The sequence below is a fragment of the Chaetodon trifascialis genome, chromosome 9 (assembly GCF_039877785.1).
Source record: "Chaetodon trifascialis isolate fChaTrf1 chromosome 9, fChaTrf1.hap1, whole genome shotgun sequence".
NCBI classification, from domain to species: domain Eukaryota; kingdom Metazoa; phylum Chordata; class Actinopteri; order Chaetodontiformes; family Chaetodontidae; genus Chaetodon; species Chaetodon trifascialis.
In genome coordinates, this window is record NC_092064.1 from 5,368,572 (window position 1) to 5,391,131 (window position 22,560).

Consider the following 22,560-nt stretch of genomic DNA (forward strand, 5'->3'; position numbering starts at 1 on the left):
GCAGAAGCTGAGATAATCTGACTTTTAGTCCCTTGTATGGGCCAAACCGTCAAAAAGTCCTAACTTAATAATGCAGCTGGTTAGCATCTTAGCGGAGACATTATACAGTTATCTGGACGGTCACAGGACTCCTCCTCAGGAGTACACTGAACTCCAGGTGAGGAATCTGCTGCCTGCCCCTTTAAAACTCTAATCAGAGCCTGACGCTCACATCATCTACATCCCACAGACCAGATGCAGCATCCAGCAGGCTGCGGATGCTCATCACAGCAACGTGTCGGAGGCTGCTTATCGCTTGTCCGAACAGATGTTCCCTGCCCCCCCCCCCCCCCCCCCCCCCCCCCCCCCCCCCTTTGTCAGAACAAGTAAAGCCAATCCGCTGCTGTTAAACATGCTCCCAGAGGCAGATGGCTGCAGGCCTGAGGGTCAATCAATATTAAACCTACACGTGGTTTAGAGGTGGGCTGTTGCTCAAAGTGGCCTAATGTGTATATTTTTTTTCTTTATATGTGACACCAATCGGTTCATTCCCAAGTCTGCTCTTGTTGCTAGATGTGTCCATGTTTTCAGGTGTGCTACTTCTCTCCCACTCTCCCTGAATGTGCACCGCTTGAAGGCATGTTGGGTTTGGATTGTGTTCTGTCTACATCAAATTCATAGATGGAAATGCAAATTACTGGTAACAAGCATGTCCAGGTTTAGAAAAAAAACAGTGAATTAACAAGTTTATCCAAGCTGCACAATTCCCCATAGAGTAACCACTTCATCACACATCAGGTGTGATTTAGATTGCTTTCTCATCAAATCAAAGCGCTGCTTTTTCACAGGTATACTCTCTGTAACCTTTTGTTTTAAGCTTCCTAAACACAGCTGCTATCTAGTTTTAGCGTCATTTGGCTCTGAGAAGACCCTGATATAAAGAATAAAGACAATTTCAAACATTAGTATGATTTCAGTGAGACTTTAGATTTGAGATGTTGCTGGTCTAGAGGTCTTTGATGAATACATACCTTCACCTATATAACACAGTGGACTCTACAGAGCAGTAAACTGAAATTTCACACGTTTATGTGTCATCACTGTCAGGTGCAGAGTGGCACGTTGGTAATTTTCACATTTATAAAATGAGAAATTTAAATTGTGACAGTCGTGTGCATGGAAACAGGTGGTAAATTTAGTGCACTGTACAGTGTTCATTTTTGCTTGTAAAAAATGAAGGCTGTTTTCTGTTCATCTTAATTGTTCAATACAACTATTTCGTTGCTGAAGTTGGGTCAATACTCACTCAATCAAACACTGAGCGTAAAACTCAGTTAGATATTTTGCATGTTTAGCCACACTTGTGCAGCCTTAGTGTGACAACATATTGGATGTATGGAACAAAATCAGACATTCAGCATACAAGTTACAACAAGAATGCATATGCAAAGATCTGAATCAGAGTTGCACCGCTCCAATCTGCTGGATTGGTATCGGTGCTGAGTATGAGCCATACGTGATAAATGACTGTTGATCAGTGTAATCATTAAATCCAGTATCTCCACTATCAGTTACAGTCATTCAGTCACAGCAGGTCACTGACTCAGTTCCAGATGCCAAAGCAATCCTTGGCTTCATAAAACAGTCTCCATAAAACTGATCCCAAAAGTCCCACACAGTGCGGTGTACAGATTTGAAATTCTGGAATAAGACAGCCTCGAAGCTGCATCAGTACTGGATATTGAGTTGAGGTATCAGAATTTTTTTTTTTCCTTAGGGGGCACTTATTTCAATAAAACTCAAGCCACCAAAATGTGGTGAGGGAGCAGGGGTTGATAGAAGAGGAGGTGTGTGTTTTTTTTGATGGTCGTGGTTCTCCAGTAACAATCACATTTGGAGAGCAGTTTGGAATTCAGAGTAAAGACCTGCAGTGCGAACACAACCCTGCTCAACTCAAGGCATTGGTATATTTGTAGTATTCAACCAGCATCTCATTTGAACACATTGCCTTGACCTCAGCGTAGTCAGAGGATGTATGGTCAAAGGCTGTGTCAACAACAACATGCAGGAACACACACTGACCCAGCATATGCACCCCAGCTGCTACCAGCCCCGCTCCCCTCTCTCTGCGCTGAGATGCCCCCATCATCCCTCACGTCTGACCTGTGCTGCAGGCCCGCTGGGAGCCCACATCACATTCACGGCAGCCTGATGACTGTTTGTAGAGGGGCTTCTCTCTGACTCCTCACATCCTCTCTTTACAATGGGGTCAACACAATGTGTCAGAGATGACAGATGTTGAGGAGGTGCAGCAGTGGAGAGAGAATGGCCACACTTCTAGAGCAGCGTGTGCAGCTCAGCGGCTCAGTGAGAGGGTCCCAGGTTTGAATGGTCTAATATGATCAGGATCATGGACCCAGAGGCCCCTGAATAAGGAGAATGTATGGAAGGAAAGCTCTATTCTATTCCAGTTGCCAGCCCTGGTTAGGTCACATTGGCAACCAGGAATAGCAGTGTAACAGTAGACAGACACAGTGGGGTCTGCTCATGCCAGGCTGGATGGGGGTATCTGCAGATCTGGCAGACTGTATATGTTTGTAGTCTATAAACAGAACTCACATGGAGGCAGGGGGAAGTTAGGACTTAGTACTGCTGACTGAGTGGCAGGAGACAGCAGCGTTGTCAGGCAGGTGTTCATGTCGCTGGTGTAGAGTGACAGACCAAACTCCGTTCACAAAAGTGTCAATTTAGAATTTTCTTGCAGTTAGACAAAATGTGCTCGCCTTGAAGCGAGACTTAAACACCTTCCTAATGTTATAAGTATATGTCAAAAAATCCGGCGAAAAAATGATCTGAAGCAGCTCTTAATACAAATTAAATCTGAACTTTTGTAATGCTCTGACACGGCCAGCAGTCACTGTCCAGGGTAAACTCTGGCGGACGTCGAAACTGTGAACAAGCAGGGACACTTGAATTTTTAAAACCTTGAGTTAGTTTTGTTTAGCCGGAATAAAAAGAGCCTTCTAATAATTCATGGAAAGCCGTACGTAATGTTCTAATCCGTGTAGTTCTTCAATATGAAAGCAGAAGATACATTTGTCAGATTTGTAAACGGAATTTGGCGAAAGTGGGAGTTCTGACTTAAATGAACAAAAAAAGACAAAGAATAACGTGAGCAATGAAGAGGTATTTCCCACATGTGCAACTACTGCCACACTATGTAAGCTAATCACATAAACTAGCCTGTAAAGAGCTCTTGAGTCCGCTTTAAATACCCTGTTACTAGTCTCCACAGCCTGTGACTACAATGACACCATCCGCCGGCGACCACAAACTAACAGCACAGGTGCTGAGAGCAAACACCAGCACAACCACCGCCTTTAAGCCAGCTCCACAGTGAAGAGAAACCAACTTACTTTAACTCCGGTAAATCAAAGTCCTCTCTCCCTCCGTTGTTTTCATCGCCTCTGCTCCTTTAAAAAAAACCACGTGTTTTCTCCGTTTCTGCGAATTATTGAGGAACAACAGCGGCGTTTATGGGGTTTTGTCCCGGCGCGCTTTTGTTATGATAATCCTAAAAGCCCATAGACTCTAATATATTCTGCAGATATGTGAATGTTCACAAAAGGAGCTGTCTGCTTGGCCACTCGTCACAACACGGGCTCATCCACTGACGCGTTGGTATATCCCAGTTCATTCAAACCAGTGCGGGACTTTCCAGTCATTGTGGTCTCTGTCCATTGTCTCCGCCGTTCGCAAGGACGCGATCTCATACTGGAAGAAACAGCTGGCTCTCAGTCGTCTCTCAGGCCGCTGAGAGACACAGGACTGTCAGACAGCGAGGACAGACAGAGAGCAGAGAGGAGGAGCAGGAGGAAGAAAAGAAGGTGGAGATCCTGAGTCACAGGGGGAGGGGGGGTGTAGCTAAAGAGAGAGACACCCCCGGAGTGGAGCATCAGCTGCCAGGAATTTAACAGATCACAAACACTTCTTGATTTATTCTTCTTCAGTTGTTGATCATGTTAATGTGAGACTGATTGTCTACTGTTTTGGCAACATCATGTCAATAAAGCTGATTTCAGCTGAGAGCATGCCAAGGTGTGTCTCTCCCTCCCTCCCTCTCTCTGTCTCTCTTTCTCTCTCTTATGTCCTACTTTGATCAAGATCAAAGGTGAGGCCTTAAGTATCACCAGGCATGTATTTGAAAGCCATAAAAAGACACACTAAAGGGAACATTCAGGAAGAAGTGCTCCCTCGAGACACATTAACATCTGTAATAAATATTATGATTGTGTGTGTGTGGCATCAGATTATTTGCTTGATTATGATGATCAGTTTATTTGTCTGTCCCACTGACCTCATATATATAATCAGTGTGTTCAAAGTGAAACAACAAGCATGGAAAAAGACAGGAAATAGTTTGGGGCTACATAGGGTCAGTGGTGGAAGAAGTGTTCAGATCCTTGAGTGAAGCAGCAATACATCAGTAAAAGTAAAGAATAAAAACACTCCATTACAAATAAACGTCCATCATGTTACTTAAAAGTAATATTATGTAAGTATTAAGTCAAAGTATTATGTCAAAATGTCCAAAAACTGTCAAAAGTAAAGTAGTCCTCTGCAGAAAAATGTCCCCCTTTAATGTTGTAATATGTTTATAATATTTTGTTATTAATATCGTTGATGCCTTCATGTGTAAGCAGCGTTTTACTGTTTCGAGGTGGACCTGTATTGAACTTCTTTGTACTGGTAGTTAAATCTAGACTCATGCATTTGTACAGAATAATGCAACTGTTTGACTATGTAGAGAGATGACAGCCAATAAAGACAGTTTTATGATCTTCCCTGTTCAAGGAGCACTCCAGTAATTTATCATAAAGTGTTCATAAAGCATGGATAGGCACAAGAGACAGATTTTTAAAAGAATGGTTAAATCAAAGCAACAGAAGCTGAGATATCCTGAAAAAAAAAAAAGAAAGAAAGAAAAACTTCAACCATCCTCTCCTGTCTGGTAAATACTCACATCTTTTAAACTCCACGAATCAAGGTTGTCCATCAAGAATTTGCAGTCTCCAGGCCCAATCATATGTATAACCCTGATGACACTGTTATGATGTCATCAGGGTTATTTTCTTTGACATAGCCCCTCCACAGCCACAGAGGAGCTTTTCACAGGCTTACGAAGCCCCAAGTGACAAGTAAACTGTAAAATTGGTGAGTGCGCCTTTAGTTTCCTTTGTCAAATACTTCACATTATCTACCAATCATGTCACCAGTTATTACTCTGCTCGTGGTATAAATGGGTTTAGATGTTTAGCCATGAACTGGCTCGTCTCAGTTTCTTCCTCAGTCAGTGTTGAGGTTTTCATCTGAGCCCTCTTTCAACCCGACCAACGCTTATCACATTAAACCATCAGCTCATCACACTTTGAACAAACTGGATTAGTTTCCACATGCCCTCTCATTATCTAGATTTCCCTCCACTGGCTCTTCTGATTTACATTGTAAATCCCGGTGAATTACCACTAAATGCTTGTCAAGCAGTTTGGAACAATACTGACTTGTTGTTGCATGGTTTTCTAGAAACTGAAACAAGCCTTGATTATTTTTTCACAAAGTAAAAAGCTCAGAATGTAGACGGCATGAGACTACCTGTGAGACACACCGCCGTCTAGTCATCGTTCATTATGATGATGCATCCTGGACCCTTCAGCACTTCACTGAGGGAACATGTACGTGTACTGCAATGCATTACTCATATAATGTGTACAACTCATGGGGGTGGTCAGTAAAATGTTGTGTAACCAATAATGTCTGATGCACTTCCTGCTGTAAAATTAGATCTATATCAGGCTGCAGTAACTCTTGTAAACGGCCAAACCGACTTCCTTTCATGACTACTTCAGGTCTTCCCACTGTACATTACAACTCTTCCAGCACCCTGACAGTGAACCCTGGTTTACCCTCACACTCATTCTTCAACCTGAAACCCCCTCTGGGGCTAAAGTGGGATCTGTCTGGGGTAGAGGGGCAGTAAAAATAGCCCTGTGTCGCTGCTCAGGTTACCCAGCCAGAGTCCAGGTTGAAATACCAAAAGACAGAGGAACACACTGACAGACAACACACAAGTTCTACACACACACATACATCACCAAGTCACATTTGAGCATTTGGAAAGGAATGATATCAGTTCATGTGGTCTGCACTGATTGCTCTATTAGTATCTTTGAATAGGTGGGACACACTGTGGTGTGTGATTACACAGCAGCAGAGGGGAAGCTCACATCCTGTGAGTCATGATGAGCAGTGTCCCTTTGACTCGCACTTGCTCCCTCTGAGGCTCTGATGTAAACTTCTACGAATTTCCATGACTAAACTGAATCAGTTACACACTTTGCAGTTTAACTTCCTCTGTGATTTCTTCGAGCAGCACTGAATGATGCAAGAATACACCTGTTTGTCAGTTTGAACTCATACCAGACAGTGACCCCCCCACCTAACTGATACATCATATACAGTATTTGTCTCAGATGAAAACTTTCTTTTTTCTTCCTGTGTTCCAGAGTATGGTGGAGAGGAACGTGGGACTCATTCTGATGAGTCCTCCAAAAGGGATTTTCCATTTTTTGAGCCCTTATTATCAGTCAGTTATTATAACATTTCACTTGGTTGAGTGTGGAGATGCAGGGGTATAGCAGCTTTACCTGATTCATCTTTACAACCAAGGCCAGTGGAACTGAATACAAAGGTGCCCATTAAAGTTATTATCAGAACTGTGTTAGATTTGAAAGAATAGTTTCATATATTCATTAAGTGAATTTTAAAACAATAGTCAGGTGCATCTGTATATCAAAACAGGTTTTGCTATAATAATTCCTAATGTCCACACTGGCCATTATGAGAGTCATTTCAGAGTGAGTGATGGAGTATAAAATCCACAGACCCCCTTCTGTGAAATCTGTATTCCAAAGTTCATCTGAGGAGCGTTGTGCAGTGTGAATGAGACAAATCAAGTTACAATCTGTTTAGAGCACAATTCCCTCTTTGTGTGGACAGAGTTTCCCAGCTGTGGAGGGAAAAACACCCTAACGAGGGAATTTAGTGTCAAAAGCAGTGTAACTTTGGAGGGTATTCCTCATTTTAGTTCCAGATAAACTTAACAATATGTTTTTGCACAAAACCAGGCCTGTGGATTTTGTGTCTCATCACTGAGATTGGAAGCACATCAGAATGGACCTCCTAAATTAGAAGAGGACCAGAGGAATGTTTACAGCAAGCAAAGCTGATGCATTTGTAAAAATAACCTGCTATTCTCTGACTTTGGGGATCTTATAACATATCTTGACCTTCCAATTCCATAATCAGCAAAATCTTTACAGTTTCACCACCTTGTGCTTTTCTGCTTTGTGGGTTTGTGTGTAGACAGATGAGTATGTCAAAGCATCCAGTTAATCTTTGCCTTTGTTGCCCTGCTTTCCCAGGAGGCTTTGCCTTCTCTGAAAGCAATCATTTACCTTTAAAATGCCAGGCATAATTTCAATAAAATACTCCACAGTGTCAATCTAAAATGCACCCAGGCCGTGCCAGATGGAACATCAGCTCATGTCTCCCTCTGGTTTCTTCAGTATCTGCATGCCTGAGCACGGCAAAGCTCACTCTGCTAACTTATTAACTCAGGCTGCTCTCCAGTCGACGGCTGTTTAAAAGCACAGACTGTGCATTTTGTTTTGCTGACTGTTACACTGCATTTTCACTGCCCAGGCTGAAAGCTGAAGGACTGATCTATGGCTTACAGTATGTGAGATCATATAAATCAGTTGCAAGGTGAAATTACAGCTGAGTTCAACAGAAACCACAGACCCGTTAGCGGCTGGACCTCCTAATGGACCTCCTAATAGCCACTTGTAATTAAAATAAACTAAACTGCTGCTGATTCACATTGCACTTCAGGTAAAATGTGAACAAAATGCAGTAACAGACACCATCCAGCACAGCAGAGTATATAATGTGACAGATGTTTGGGCTGATTCCTACCTTGTGACAGGCGGACGGGCTGTGTGACCTGGAGCCCGTCAATAGCACAGAGGTTCCCACAGGGGTGCAGCATGATGACCCCTGACCTGTTCTCTATGTAGCAGTGCTGGGCAGCCACTCCGGGGCCCTGGATGCTGATGTCCATGGGACCATGACCCAGTGTGGTCCGGCCTGGGGGACAGAAGAAGAGGTAGAGTCACATCTGATGTGGTTCAGTAAGTGTGGTCCACCTCTGATAATATACATGTACTATGCAATTTGACTAATTACATACAGTACATATTATGGAAGTGATCAGTACTATACTGGTGGTGATGGGGATCTTTTCATTTTTTAAATTATTTTCCAAGAGGTGATAACAGGGTCACGTCACCAGAACTGTGTGTTGTTGTGGCCCTTTGTGAAAGCCTATAAATGTTATAAAATCATTTAAATGTAATAAAGCCCAGAAACAGCAAGGTGAAAGCAATTTTACCTGTATTGTTCTAACTTAACAACAATAACATTATATTTCTGACTGCTCAATAACCATTTTTTACAAACTGCATAATGCCAGAGTGATCAGTAATATAAAAGCAGCGTCGTCAGAAGCTGATTTTGTAAACCTCACATCAGTTGTTTCATTATGTCATTTACTGAAGCTAACTGGTGTGTTGGCGTTATAGCAGATGTCTCACCCTCAGGCAGGGGCAGCAGAGTGATGGCTGTGCTCAGCCGTCCACTACCCAAGCTGACCAGGTGGGGGCGCTCTGCCTGGAACTTTAGCCCCTTTCCAGTCTCAATCAGGTCCAGCGGAGTGCTCTGAAGAGAAGGTCAAATGCAACAAATGAATAATACATTTTGAGTTTTTGGTCAGGATAAATTAGCCTTTTTTGTGTTGCTGTGGTGTTCAGACTGACTGATCACAAGCATTTTCTGTCTTATGCCAGAAAACTAAAGCCATTTGTAGAATATGTGGTACAATCACAATCACAGAGGGGGGTCTGCTTGATCTTAATGGGGGTACTTACAAAACTCTCATTTTTTGCCTTTTTTTTTTTTTTTTTTTTCTCCATTTTAGGACCATATAGTGTTGGATTTTTTCCTTTCAGGAAGATTTACACAGAAAAATCACACTGAATATTTTAATTACATTGACAAAACATGTATTTTGTACAAAGCAGCGATTTGGAAAATTTGTACATAACTCATATGTAGCTGCAAGTGTTACGGTATCAGTAACTGATCGGGAACAGGGTAATCGGGAAAGCCTCCACAAAGAAAATGTCAATCACAGCTTTGCAGGCATTTCAACATACTGTGTGTAATCTACTCCTTACATGTGAGGAGGTCACATCCTCTGTCTCCACTGACACAGCTCTGTCTGGACTATAAATGACACACTGTGAATTGGACCTAATCAGCAATCATTTCCTGTCCATTAGCTGAACTAAGTGTTTGTGCATGATGCAAAAAAAAAAAAAAAAAAAAATAGGGGAGTCACAGAAGAGAGACAACATTCATCTTTGTGTGTTACTGTTTCACTAATGCATCAGACCTGCAGAGAGACTCAGCCTCCGCTCTGGGGACGAGAAGAGGAGTCTGAATGTCTTCACTATGGGAGGTCATTTCCATAGCTGGCTGCTCTGGCTGTTTACATACTCCTCTACACACAGGGAAGTGTGTGTGTCTGTCTGCATATGTGTGTGTCGTCTCCCCCCTCTCCCCCTTGCAGCTCTGCCTAAAGCACCACCATGTGCTCTTGGCTCAGCAAGGGGGAAGGGATGTTGCCATAGCAACCGCACTCTGCAATTAAGAAACATGAAGCTCCTGGAGGGCGTTCAACGAGCTAACTTGTGATGAGCACTTTGCAGCACAGCGATGCCTGAATATAAAGACAGTTCTGCTTTTTAGTCATCCTCTTGCTGTTAGATTACTGTCGGCGTTGAGGTGAGTTCTGGCTGAGATGCAACAAAATGTGTTATGTTCTGTTTCTCTCCCTCCTACCTCCAAGGGTTTGACATTGTGAAATGAATTACTTCCCCTGTTGAGTAACATCCATTATACCAAAGACAGAAGAGAAAAACATATTTTGTCATATCAAAGGCATATTTACACCAGTCCTCAGGACTAATGTTCCCTTTCAGCTGACAGGGCGGTAATAAATCTAACACATGTATGGTGTGGCCCCATACATTTAACTAAACTTAAACAGTTATTTGAATTGAGTAACTTTGCGATACCGACCTCATTTTAGGGCTCAGAATTGGACAAAATGATGAAGCTGTCCAGAGGGTTCCCTGTCTGTTTGTCACATGATAGGGTCACGACCCCAGGGTTGAGAAACTTCGTATTGTGGTTTAACATTCATTTGGCATCTTTCATAATTCAGCATCATTGGAAATTCAGCATACTAGGTCAGTGGCAGTGAGGTGTGGCTCCATCATCTAGTATTCACTCTTCAGTAAATTAGTTTCACGTCACAGCAAATGAGTTTTCATCTGTGTAGAACTGACAGGCACCGTCTAAAGAATTGTTTGTTCACTTGTGCTGATAAAGCTCTGTGCCAGGTGAAGTGTTATAAATGAACTCTGATGGGTGTGGAGTCACCCACTGGTATGGATTTGCATTTTAAAACCTACTGTGGCCATGTTTTTTGTCCAAGTTTTGAGCCCTTACATTTCTTATTTCCAACCTGTGCGCGGTCATTGATTTAGCCTCTTGGCTGGTTAGCTATCCGTGAGTCCTAATAGGATTATCTGATTGTGGTGGTACTGTCGGTGGAGTGGGGTCAAGCTTAAGAGGATTGCTGAGATAGTCTGGTTGGGAGGCACTGGGAATCTTACTGGGAGTGATGGGAGGTGCCAGTGGGGCAACACTGCAGATTTCATGCTGCCTCATATGCTGTGTGCTGCTGCTCCCATGTGGTGCACACAGCAACAGTCTGCTCTGTTGTCTCTACATACAGATACATAGAGGACAATCAAATGTTTGATGACCTGTGATTTTTTATAGTACAAATCTGGACTCACAGATACTTCTTGCACAGCATGTTTCTATGTGCACTTTTTCCAGCTTCAGCATTTCTTTGTCACTTGTTTTTTTTTTTTCCTTAGATAATTTCTTATTCAGGACAGATATGAAAAACATAATCAGTAACAGTCCTCTGCAACAAGACTCACCATTTGTCTCTTAATAAGTGAAATCTTAAGAAGGCTGGAAGAAATAAAACTGCACATAATGCAGATTCAGCATTAGTTGAGCATTTTAGTGTTTTATTAGTTTTAGAATTAATTCAGACTCATGATCATGGTGAAGTTAATACTGATCGCAAAATAACTGATCGTAAACTGGATAAATGGATAAATGACAAAAACAAATTCAAAAATCTGATCTAATAAAATCCAGTGAAAATGGTGGTGCTCTTTCCAGCCGCAAGCAGCTCCACAGAAAAATGCCACAAATTGCTAAAATATACACATATTGTATATCTATGTACACATATCTGCATATATATAAAAAAATGAAGTACAAAACCTGTGCGTCTGCTGGTTTAACACACTCTATTGATTTAATGTAATCATCTTCTGGAGGTTTACTGAGACATGTCCTTGAACTGTTGAAAACGAGGTCAGTTTTCTTTCACTTGCCATCATGTTTTTGTTCATCACATACACCTGTTTCAAGTCTTTCCTTTCTTTGTCTGATTGTCAGCGGTTGGTTTTGTACCCAGCTCAGAGACAAATTTTCTTCACTGTTATCAATTCTTTGTTTACTTTTCAATCCTGCATTTCTACAGAAACGTTCTTCTGTTGAAAATGTGGACAAATTGCTGCAAATATTCCTGTTTTCTGTGCAGCGTCTGCAGCATCGTCCCAGTTTCCCTACAGGAATCATTAAAGTTTAATCTCATCGTGTTTTATCTTCCATTTCTCGCTCCCTCTAACTCCCATATGCACAAGAAAAAAGAGACCACACACACACACACACACACACACACACACACACACACACACACACACACACACACACACACACACACACACACACACACAATCACACCCCGCCCTCCCCTTCATGCCTGATAGGATTGTCAGACCCAGCAGGTGGCAAACACAGACATCCAATCTCCGGTTCTGTCTAATTACTGACTCTGGCTGAAGATTCCTGCTTTACCACATACTGACATATGCTGTCAGGACGCGTCCCAGCTGCACTGCCTGACCTGACCTGCTGTCTTCACTCAGCTGGGCCTTCCACTCTGTATTTACCAAAAAATCTGCCAGAGCAGCCGATGTGGTGACATTTAACATCAATGGACACAGTTATCAGACGATGAGAGCTCTCACTGTGTGTGTGTGTGTGAAGGGGTTCACACTGGATTCCTTCACACTGGACAACATGCAACAAAACTGACACACTGAAAACACATGACCGAGTTTTTCTCTGATGGTTGCCAAGTTGAGAACAATGAGGCCTCTGGCTCTCTCTTTCTCACTCATTCCCTTACTCCCTCTCCATCTCCGCTCCTATCTCCCACCTTCCCCAAACACACACACTCACCTGTAACACCTGGCGGGTTTGTCGTCCACACTCCGGCATGTTCCTGTTCAGGCGGTCCATGTCCACTGAGCTGTCAACGGCTCCCTGCGACACATGAAGATCCTGAGGGAGGAAATGAGAACATTGATGTGGGCCACAAAATGAGTAACAAGTGTCGTCATCTGTGACTTCATCTCTGCAGGACAGTTAGCGGTTAATGGTTATTTACTGTATCGAAATCTTGTGTTTTGCCTTCTCATGGTCGGCTTGTGATGTGGATACATCTGAATAAAGTGTAAATGTTTTAACAGTCTCTCAAACTCACATCTTTTTCACAACAATTTAAGAAAATTGCTCCACATTCAGCGGGATTCCCCCTCCCCATTCTGCCTACACACTAATTTGTCAAGGTGTGATTCATGCTGCTAGCACACAGCAGATGGTAACACACACACACATACACACACACACACACACACACACACACACACACACACACACACACACACACACACACACACACACACACACACACTTAACACACACATGCATTTAAATCTCTTAGTAGCTGACACATTCACTGGAAATCAGCCATTGCGGCTGTTCTCATGTCTCTCAGTGTCTATGAAAACACACACACACACATACACACACACACACACACACACACACACACACACACACACACTGCACAATTCCTCCCTTCTTGCTCAATCATTTTTGGGTATTTCCAGCAAGTCAGCACTGAACAAATGTCTATAAATATATTCTGTGTCTATATTGGTGCATGTGTGAAGTGTCCAGATTCTGTAGGAGGGCGACTATATATATGTGACAAAACACTTCGGCCGTCATTATGTGAGATGTGAGAAGCTTGTGGTTGTAAGGAAGCACAGAAAACCACACAGAAAGGTTGGAAAACACATCATTATAGCAATCACTGAGAATCAGAGTGTACCCGGAGCCATGTGCATGCCTAAAATGTTGTGCAGCAGGGATGGAAAATATGGTTCTGATGTACTCTGCCCTCAGGATAACAAAACACCGCTGCTATATCACCATATTTGCTCTTCTGACAGACCCGTGAAATGATATTCAGCAGAGTCAGCTGCAGGGAAGTAAATCACAAAACAGCCAGAGAATCAAAATACATCTTGAGAGAATTCTATCTGGAAATGCTTCAGAGCCATAAGAAGCTCTGCTCTGAGCCAGTAGAAGCAAGAATTCAGCCAACCACAGGCAGTTTGTCACCTCACGTTTCACTCAGGGTTTCTCAAGTGAGATTTCAACCAACTTCTTGCTGTCCTTTGTTGTCTCTACATATCATAATTACCTTTCTCCAGTTGTCCAGCAAATGCATCGCCTCCATGGCAGAGAGTTGCTCCTGGTTCAATCCTATCAGTGTGAATCTGATTGAGCGAGACACCTCACAGACTGCCGAGTCAGTTCAACACAATTTCCTCAACACCGCGTCTATCCAATGTAACACAGATTGTCTCTTTTTCTTGATCTCAGTCCTTTGTCTCAAGCTGCCGGTGCACTATCCTCCACAAACTCCCATTCAGGAGGTGGACCTGTTGCTGCTTGCTCCACTAAACTAAGACCTACATTCCTGACTGGCAGCACCAAAGTCCCAGATAACAGAGAGATGTGTGTTAGTGTGCGTGTGTGTGCGCGTGTGTGTAAAGGGTGATCAAAAGAGAGAAGAGAAGCAAAGAAGAAGGGAGGAAGAGAGAGTGATGACTGAAATGATTTGCTAAAAATAAAGGTCAGATATAAAGAGGTGAACACGTGGAAGCTCTGTAATGATGCACAGGTCAAGTGTAGTCGTATAACGCAGTAGCTCTCCATCAGGAAATGACTGAGCTATGTTTTCCATGTTGATTTGTTCATTTCCAGTAGAAAAGTATAGCATCATCAATCATGAATCCTGCATCACCATACTCTTAGTGCAGCTTTAACATTTCTGTTCCAAAATAGGTTGTTAGATATTCTCGTGTCACTTTAACAGTTAGTATCGGGACCATTTTGGCTCTTATTACTGACTGCATGTGCTCAGGTGAGTCACAGTTTGCACACTCCAGCTGAAGCTGAACTGTCACGAGAGCAGACAACAGATGTCCCCTGAGAGGTTCTGGCACACAGCAGTCCATCTGGATCCAGCAGCCGTGCATCAAACTCTGCTGAGACTACTGTGGTCGCTACTTTAGGCACTACTTCCACTTATCATGAATTATCATTTTCTACCTTGCTGATCATTAAAAGCATTTAAGCTGGTATAAATTGTGGGAGGATAGATGGGGATTGATATTAAGAATAAGTATATCCCATCAAAGTGAGAATGAGGTCTAGTCAAGCTCCAACTACTGGCCAAATGTCAGGTGTGCAGAATCACATTGTCTTGATCAGCATAAGACAAATTCATGTGATTCAGTTGTTGCTGGTGTTGTTGGCAGCTTAGAGAAAATGGCCGAGCCTTGCGGAGATGTTGATTGGACGAGATGTTGCATAATTCTGCAGGTAACGAACCAAGTTTGCCAAGAAACTGAGGAGGTTTGTTGGTTCAAAAGCAAATCATTCATAAGGAAATATGTGCTGTTTTGTGTGTTGCCATGCCTCCCAGAATATATTTTTATTGGCAGAGGATACAAACATTATCCAGTGTCGACATCTGGAGTCAAGTAAGAACAAGTCACCAATGATGACTTTGACAAACTCAGGATAAGCAGCAGAATTTATTGTGAACAGTTTCTTCTTTGTGTGTGGACAGCTCACAGCTGTGTTTGTGCTGGAGGAATGAGTGGGCACGGCAGCACGGTGCTTCACTTCATATCAGCTGAAACCACAAATACCCTTTATTGAATGTGTCCACCAGATAGCAGACGAGACAACTTCTTCTGCTTTCACGATGGACTGTTACAGTCAGCGCAGAGGAAGGTCAGGCCGAATCTATTTATGGAGCACTTTAAAAACAAACTCATTCTCAAGGTGGTCGGAGGTGGTCCAGCTCTCTAAATGGGAGCAAAATACCTCATTAGGGATTGGAAAGTGCACATTCTATCCAACAATGTTCTTATTTATTACTTAATTCTAACTGAATTCAGTTTTATTGGCGGAACAGTTTATTTCATGACTAAAATGCATGTGTGACTTCATAAAGACGACAGTCACCACAGCTGTGCCTGACCGGTGGGCTATTCAGTGATTTTTTTTTAAATTTTTTTCTTTTATGGAAACTGTTCTGATATTTTCCATTTTCTCTTCTGCCTGAGGTACTGCAAGAAATGAACAAATCATTCATACACTCACTGGATATTTTCCTGTGGAAGTTGTTGTTTTACTTTCAATGTCAGTCAAACAATTAGTAGAGCCAAAAAAATCATATAAGAAGCAGAAGCAAGAAGACACATTAGCCATTGAAGTAAGCTACTCAGCTAGCCTGCTTATTCAAAATACCACAGTGAGGAACTCATAAATGTGTAGAAGAAGTTATTGCCATTCAGATTTTCCCTTTGTATCTTTGCTGTTAAATTTCCTCTTTCTAAGTGAGGACCTAACTCCTGCATCGGGTGTTTGTTCCCACCACATCAAAGCTCATGTCTGCGCTGGGTGAGGACATCAGCAGCTTTCCTTTCTTCAGATCCAGAAACTCTCACTGGACACACAAAGAACTCTCAATCTCTCCATTTCTTTCTTTCCTGCCCTCCCTCTCTCCCTCTCATGCCAGGGCAGAAAGGCTGGCATTGTTTTCAGTAGGGCAGGCATGGATCCCTCCTCACACATGAGGGAATCTTTTTTTTTTTTTTTGATGGGGTTATGAAAGCGGAGGAGGGAGGGAGGCTCACCCTTTAGTTAGAATGCAAAAATGTCGAAGCAGGGAGGGAAGCTAGACAGCCTGCCAACCAGACGGTGAATAAAAGTGTAGATGGGATGAACAATATAGACAGATTATATCTTTCAGTAAACCAATCAACAGAACTGAAAGCAGTTTCTCAATTTTGGTCAGCTGTCCTAATAAATATAAACATGTTCAATCTTTTTTTTAATCCATTAATGTGTTATGTTTTAGCCTCTGGTGCAAATAATTATTTGAATTTCCCGCAGAAGTTAATATATTAAAATCTATTAGTAATGCAACATGAAATGATATAGACTGGGACAGACCTTCTCCAAATCCAAAGTATTAAACAAAACCAAGAACATATTGAAATTTGTCAGTTCTTTGAACCTATCAGTAGTGAGACTAAAGATGGAAAGGTCATGTTGTGATCATAATCAAATGTCTTCTTCGGAGCAGGAATGAGCAGATTTTATGTTTGTAGAGTATCAAATGTCTTGCCTGTGAATCATTCTGTCTCAATGGTGCTCGACAAAAGGCATGTCCCAAATGACAACGATGAATCCCCTGGGGAGCATGAAAATTGGCAGCAAATCCAAACTAGTTCTTGAGGTATGTATGAACAAAGTGTGGATCGAGGAGAGTTTTTGGTCTGACAGACACTGTGGGTGAAAGCTCAGGGGGTTCACCAAAATCATTTGAATTCATCCAGTCCAATGGTTGTGCAGATATCTACTCAAGACAAAGTGTTGGATGGTCAGACCAAGCAGCAATGGCCGTCATCTTCTTGGTGCCCGGCTGCTAATGGAGCAAAAGGCTTACGGTATATTAAGCTTCTAAGAGGGTGAAGTTGGTTTATCATGCTATACTGTAATTATTCCACATCTGTAGCAACCAGTCACCAAATGCTTGTAAAGAAAACATAGCATAGCCTCATTAAATGTCTTTACAATAGGCTGGTTTTACAGTAGAATTTAAGGGAAAAGGGCAGGAGAAGGGAGGTTCTAGTGGGCAAAGTGTGTCTGTGAGGAGCTTTGTCACGCTGTCTAGCCTCTCATCCAGCAGCACACAGAATCTGGGACAAATAAACTGGCCATTTAAACAAGCTAGGGGGCCACATGAGGGAATGTGGACATAATCAGGAATGTGAAAACAAAAGGATGGGACTTTTCCTACTTATCTCAGAAGAGCATGCATCCACCATTCCTTTTATGTCAGTCAAATATGTTGTATATGTTTCCATACTTAATATACTCATTGCATACTCAATATAAATATGAAGGCACAAACGTTCTGCTCCTACTCTATGCATTTATGACTGGACGCAATGCGTCTTTGCTCAGTTCACACATTTTGAACAAAACAATTCTTCATTTTATGGAAAATGTACATATAGTGTAGAACCACATACTACACATACTTGTATTTGTTTCTCATTTTCTCACATTTCTCTTAAGGTTCAAAAGGCACCAGAGACCAGTAGCCATCTCTCTGAAAGATCAGAGGTCACTGTTTGAAGTCAAGGAAAAGGTTACACCCTAAAGCTACAAAGATCTATGTTCTGCATGACCGCCTGCACACTCCTGCCAGCCTGTCTGCAGGTTTGGTCATGTGTTCAAATGATTTGGCCTGAGAATGGATGCAGTCTGTAGCTACAGGCAAGACGCTGTGTCGATGAGACACTTTATGATCACTGCAAAAAAAAAAGCTGAAGCACCGCAAACAGAGCTGAGGATTAAATGAACGGAGGTGAAGGAGGCATTGAGCTTTGCAGGTGTGTCACAAACTTCCTTGTAAACACACCTGGCTGCTTTATGGAGGTCCACCGGACAAGGGTCTGTGTGCAAATAATGGCAAAGTACACAACACCACTTGTAAAGACAAATAACTGTCTAGTCTTTATCCCTTAAGAAGCTCTTTTTCAAAAACACTGAGCTCTTTAGCCTGTAATTTAACCTGGGGTGCTGTATATGCTGGAAGCAGCCGTTTCATAATCTGACATTAAGAGTCCCACTGTGCTGGGAGGTTTAGTCCCCATTTTAAGTTGGTCTGCCTTCAAGAGAGGGCACAAGCAGATAATTAAGACATCTGTCCACTGTTTGGTTGACTTGATAGCAGCGGAGGCAATCGTATCTCATAGACAATGTCAATGCTAATGATAATAACATAGTCATACAATAAAAATATGATAAAATAAAATGATAAAAACACTTCTATGGATAGATGTGGCTGCAAATGTTTGAATTGGCATGCTAGCAGCTAACTGTCCAAAGTTAGGAGAAAGAAGTCTTGAGAAGCTGCAGCCTTTATTCACTGACAAACCTGCACTGTACACTTACTGACAACTAAACCTTTTAAAGTGACATCTTCACTGCTCAGCTCTTCCTCTGCTCTGTTCATATTCACCGTCACTCTCTGCTGTTCACTCTCTGTCACTTGCTCAATCACTACCCACACAAAGGAGCTACGCTACTCTTACAGTCCTTGGAGTCTCTTAGAGTCCTTACATGTGAGGTCTGCAGTTGGACCCTCCTCAAATCAGCAATTTTCCCTCAACTCTACAAAGCGTTTCACCCTCCTTTAGCTCGTTGTTTAGGTTTTATGGCCCACAGTTTTACAGCTTGGTTCGGCTCCCGCCCAGCAGGAGAAGAAACACAAATGATCCCATGGTCAAAGTGCGAGTTTGATCTCACGAGTCACGCAATCTGTAAATTTCTAGCCAAGCTGTGTATCATTTGATGCAAAATTAGACATTACTAAAAGATTGTGATTGCTAGCCAACATGTGGCAAATTAATTAACCATTGGAAAGGATGTCCAAACATTAATTTGAAGCAGCAGTGTTGAAGAGACGAGTGGGCTCCAGGTCAAAACTGAAACAAAAACTGGCCACAGCTTCTATCGAGAAAAATGTGTGTTAATTAATGCGGTGATGCACTGTCATTACCACAAGCTGTGGGCATCCAACATGGCTGCCAGAGGACGGAGCACATCACCTGCCTTCAAACGTGACAAAGAGACAAAAGACGAACAGCCAAATAGGCCAGTTTAAAAAGGTGTGTTTTGAGACAGGCTTTGAAGGTGGAGAGAGAGCCACTGCTGGGAACGTGTTGTGGAGGAGAGCTCCAGCAGGCAGCGAGCTGATACTTTGTGTCTTGGTTCTATCTTGTCCGGCCAGCTGACACCACACTGCTCTGCTTTGCTCACATGAGTTCTGATAATGATGCCTGTTGGTTAATCCTCCCTCTGAGGGAACATCTTACATCTTACCCTCCATTCCTCCACATTTCTCTCTGTCATAAGTCTCCCATTCCCTTATCATTTACACACACACACACACACACACACACACACACACACACACACACACACACACACACACACACACACACACACACACACACACACACACACAGAGTGGTGGATGTAAACCTGCAATTCAGGTAAACATGAAAATTGCACAAACTCTCATTGCAACAATAATGGTATAGAATCAGAGACAAATGTTGGGTTTCTCTGGTGGCCATCATCAGCATCACATCACAGCAGCTACAGCTCAGGAAACTGACAGCTGAAGATAAATGTTTGCAATTTCAGGCAGTTTACGGTCTGTATTCTGCAGTGTTACTTTGTTTTTCTCTGATAGAGGCAGCCAGAGTCAAATGACACATTCTGTTTTTAGAAACAAACCACAGAAATGCAGTTAATTTGCACCATGGGAAGAAGGGTGGACTCAGTATATAAGCTCCTTTTCAGGCAAGACAACATGCTGACCATATGCTGTGTTTAAGTTTACAAATCAAGAAGTTAATTGTCTAAAATGTTGCCGTTGATGATTCAATATACAAAGCAAACCCCTTTTGAGATGAGTGGTTCTTTCAGGTGAATTCACATCAGCTGAGTATAGTGAACTAATGGGATGAGATGAGGCAATCGATTTGGATACAACATCATAACAACAATGACAAGATAGTTAAACATCTGGAAACAACAACATAAATTATCGTCTGCTTTTATGGAACACACAGTCAGACAGATATTCAGCTCAAAGCTGAAAGTGAATTTTTGGCAGTGAGGAGGAGGCAGTATAGCTTACACACACACAACATGTATGTATGAGACCACAGTCTGACAACTCCCAGCTGACAGCCTTCATCTACCCTCAACTACAAAACCCCATGGTTTGGTCAGACTGAGAGACCTGAAGCCTCTTTCACTCAAAGCATGCTATTTGTTCATGTGCAAATGTTGCTCGAGAGAATGTAGCAGTTTATCCAAAATACTCCTCAAAATGCCAACGAAAATGTTTCTGGCAGAACACGACAGATATGGAACTGATATCAGAGTTATCGCTGAAACACACGGAGGCACACAAGTAAAAAAACAACAACAAAAACAATAGATACAGAACAGCACAACATGTCACCGTAGCAAAAATAAATAATAAAATGAATGATGGCTGCTACAGTCTGAGGTTCCTGCTATTGTTCATGCTGGCTCACTGTCATGCTGTCATCACTTACTGAGACAATAGAAAAGAGCTTTTGTTAATATTATAAGCAAATCCTGTGCTTTTCCTACAATGGCCCTGTTCACACCTCGCATTACGAGTCCTTGGTGATCTGATCACGAGTGGACAGCTCTCAGCACAGGTGTGAATGCATTGAGCTCTGATAGCTCAGATCATATGGAGGTGGTCTGGGCTGCATATGGCGACGTGTATGTCACTGTGTCCTGGGCCATGCTAAAGCCATCCTCTGTGTGAATGGAAGTACATTCTCACTCAGACGCCAACAGTGTCATATAAAAGTGCAAGCAACAAGAAGAAGCCACAGCTACAGGAAAAATGTGTTGTTGTGGATGAAGTACACACAAAACAGGCTGTCTGATTTCCATGTGGGTCGGTACAACAGAAACTTGAGATTCATATGGCAACTTCTTCTTCTTCTTTTGATTTCTGGCAGACAAGGCATGGGAAGGGCATTGCTGTCTCCCGCCGCTTAAAAACAACACAATTGGTTTTTGGAAACAGAAATGATGCACATGTTAATTTGCATATAGCGCAGGGAAGTGAGCTGCAATCACAAGCGCTAGCTTGAGACGCACAGTAATGTCAGGTGTGAAAGGGCCTCAGACAAGTCAACGTGTCTGTGTGAGGGCCTGCGGTCAGATGACGTCATTAAATTGCACACAGCAGAAAAATGCACTCATGTTCACGCACCACGCTGGTTATGATGTGAGAACGCAGATCTGACACTGGCCAGTGCCAACAGACTAGCAGACAAAGATGACAGAGGTTTCCAGAATGACATCAAACTCTGTCTTTGGTTGACCATTGATTCATCTGCTGGACCGGAGAACAACATCTGACCACTCATACTTAGCACTAGTCTCGGAATTTCCTGGAATATTTTAGAGGTGCATCCAGATGGGGGTTATCAGGGAATATACTTTGCAACATGTTCAATGGAAAAACAGGAAAGCAGAACTTTCAGACTTTAAGATGCTTTCTTTTTCTTTTTTAGGAATTCTGATCTAAAATTCTGAAATTTTGGCTCTTCACTCAGTGCTCTTCACTCCATTGCTGGCATCCAACCTAAACACAGCATTCACAGGCATTATGGGCTGATGCTGAGTAGCTCTGGTTAGTGGCGTCTTCAGTTGTGGCATCTTGGCTTCAAGAAACAACCGCTACAACAACAACAACAACAGAAACAACTCTCTCTTTTGTGAGATTTAACTATTTATCATGTTGCATATCCATCAAATCATGTGTCAGAAACTGTGTGGTAAGAAAATACTTTCTGTTTGCTTTTTTGTTTTGTTTTTTACAGATGCATAGCTTTATATAATGTAGATTATCTTACTTGCATCAGATTGAGAATATTTAAGGTCATGATTCATGTCAGAATAAAAGCATACTAAAATGAATCAAGGTACATTTCAAAACAAATAAACTGACCTCTAGGGAAGAAAAAACCTAGAATGCATTTGTATTTTTGCAGTAATGTAGATAGCAATACAGTATGGGAATATCTTGTCCCAAAGCTTTGTCTTTAAGCAACACATTTGTACTCAGGCACATTCCCAGACTCAAAGAAAGGCAGAAAAAGCATTTTGGATCAACAGGAGGAAGTGTGTGACAGATAGAGGAAGAAGATGACATACAGAGAGGCTTCATCCAGCAGT

At 42.3% G+C, this 22,560-nt stretch overlaps 1 protein-coding gene across 3 annotated transcripts in view; it reads right to left on the minus strand.

Moving 5' to 3' along the window:
* phldb1b (pleckstrin homology-like domain, family B, member 1b) overlaps positions 1 to 22,560 on the minus strand; it is a 104,520-nt gene that overhangs the window by 63,494 nt on the left and 18,466 nt on the right. Inside the window, exons 1-4 of one of the 3 annotated variants that reach the window (XM_070971165.1) lie at positions 13,868 to 13,968; positions 12,556 to 12,657; positions 8,691 to 8,814; positions 8,014 to 8,184 (exon numbers count right to left, since the gene is read on the minus strand). In XM_070971165.1, coding sequence (XP_070827266.1) covers positions 8,014 to 8,184; positions 8,691 to 8,814; positions 12,556 to 12,657; positions 13,868 to 13,903 — 433 coding nt within the window. In that variant the 5' untranslated portion in view covers positions 13,904 to 13,968. Of the gene's footprint in view, positions 1 to 3,395; positions 3,517 to 8,013; positions 8,185 to 8,690; positions 8,815 to 12,555; positions 12,658 to 13,867; positions 13,969 to 22,560 lie in introns of those variants that run through there. The other 2 variants (XM_070971164.1, XM_070971166.1) reach the window with 2 other exon arrangements.